We start from the raw sequence: 1,035 nt of genomic DNA on the forward strand, positions 1-1,035 counted from the left end.
TCATTCATAATGATGATTCAAGGTTAAATAAATTGCGGTCATATTCGTTTAAAGAGCTCGTTTGTCCGTTGTCATCAAGCTTGATGTGAATTCGCTCTGTTCCCGTTGTCATCCCAAATATCGTCGTTTCCCACAAGATCAAGGCACCTACGGACTTCAAGTTTAAATGTAAGATGACTAATTTAATGTCATAGCAGATCGCACTCACCTTTTTGCAACATTAGGAGCCGTTGTGTGTCTTCTTTTCGCGTCTGACATTGCGCTATGCAATTGATCTGGTTTCCCATGCTTTCGTTTTCCGATGACTGTACTTTAAGTCAATAGGCAGATTTCAAAAATGCAATTACGCAACACTGATAACAGTGAAGGTTAAAAAGCTTCCGAAAATTTCACATACCCAAAGTGCAGAGGAAAGTTTTAAAGTTGCTTAAGGTCTTTAGCAACTGAAGGTCGATAGACTTAGCATCGGGATGTTCTTCAGAACAATATGGTGGGATGTACGATGTAACGGGGCACTACGACTTGTACTGCTTCAGTACAAGTCCACTTCGCACTGAAGAGAAATAGCAGCAAAAGTACTAAATTATTCAATTGTTCGTATATTATAAAAAATTGTTAATACACCTAACAATAAAATAAAATCACTAATTCTATTAATTAACATTGCTTTAATAGCTGCCTTATTAGCCTGTAAAGCAAGAGATGCGCATTGATGTGGACACACCAAATTGGGACTTCAGTTGCGAGTGGTGCCTTACGTTATTTCACGTAAACTAGTACGTACTTCTATTTAAGACAACTATCTTAAAGAGCATTCGAAGGCTCATAGTCAGCTGTAATGGGCCTCTCATTACATGTCTTAGTACTTACCATAGTACATATCTCAAAGGTGCTGGGCACCGGAGATGAGACGGAGGGAAGCGGGACATGTCTCTACAGGGTAAGACATGGGAGCCAGGGCTAAAGGTAGCCAGTTGTGCTCTAGATGAAGTGATGACGCCACATCGTCATTACTCATCTTCCTAGAAACCATCT

General features: G+C 40.0%; 1 protein-coding gene across 1 annotated transcript; it reads right to left on the reverse strand.

Moving 5' to 3' along the window:
• Positions 1-4: 4 nt before the first annotated feature.
• Positions 5-287, reverse strand: CCR75_007938 (uncharacterized protein; the record flags this gene model as incomplete). Its single annotated transcript, XM_067965994.1, has 2 exons — positions 5-147; positions 209-287. 2 exons carry the CDS (start codon positions 285-287, stop codon positions 5-7), a joined length of 222 nt encoding a protein of 73 aa, XP_067822208.1.
• Between the last annotated feature and the right edge of the window lie 748 nt (positions 288-1,035).

This window comes from Bremia lactucae, assembly GCF_004359215.1.
Source record: "Bremia lactucae strain SF5 chromosome Unknown BlacSF5_NotPlaced_19_SHOA01000004.1_2068294bp, whole genome shotgun sequence".
Taxonomy (NCBI): domain Eukaryota; phylum Oomycota; class Peronosporomycetes; order Peronosporales; family Peronosporaceae; genus Bremia; species Bremia lactucae.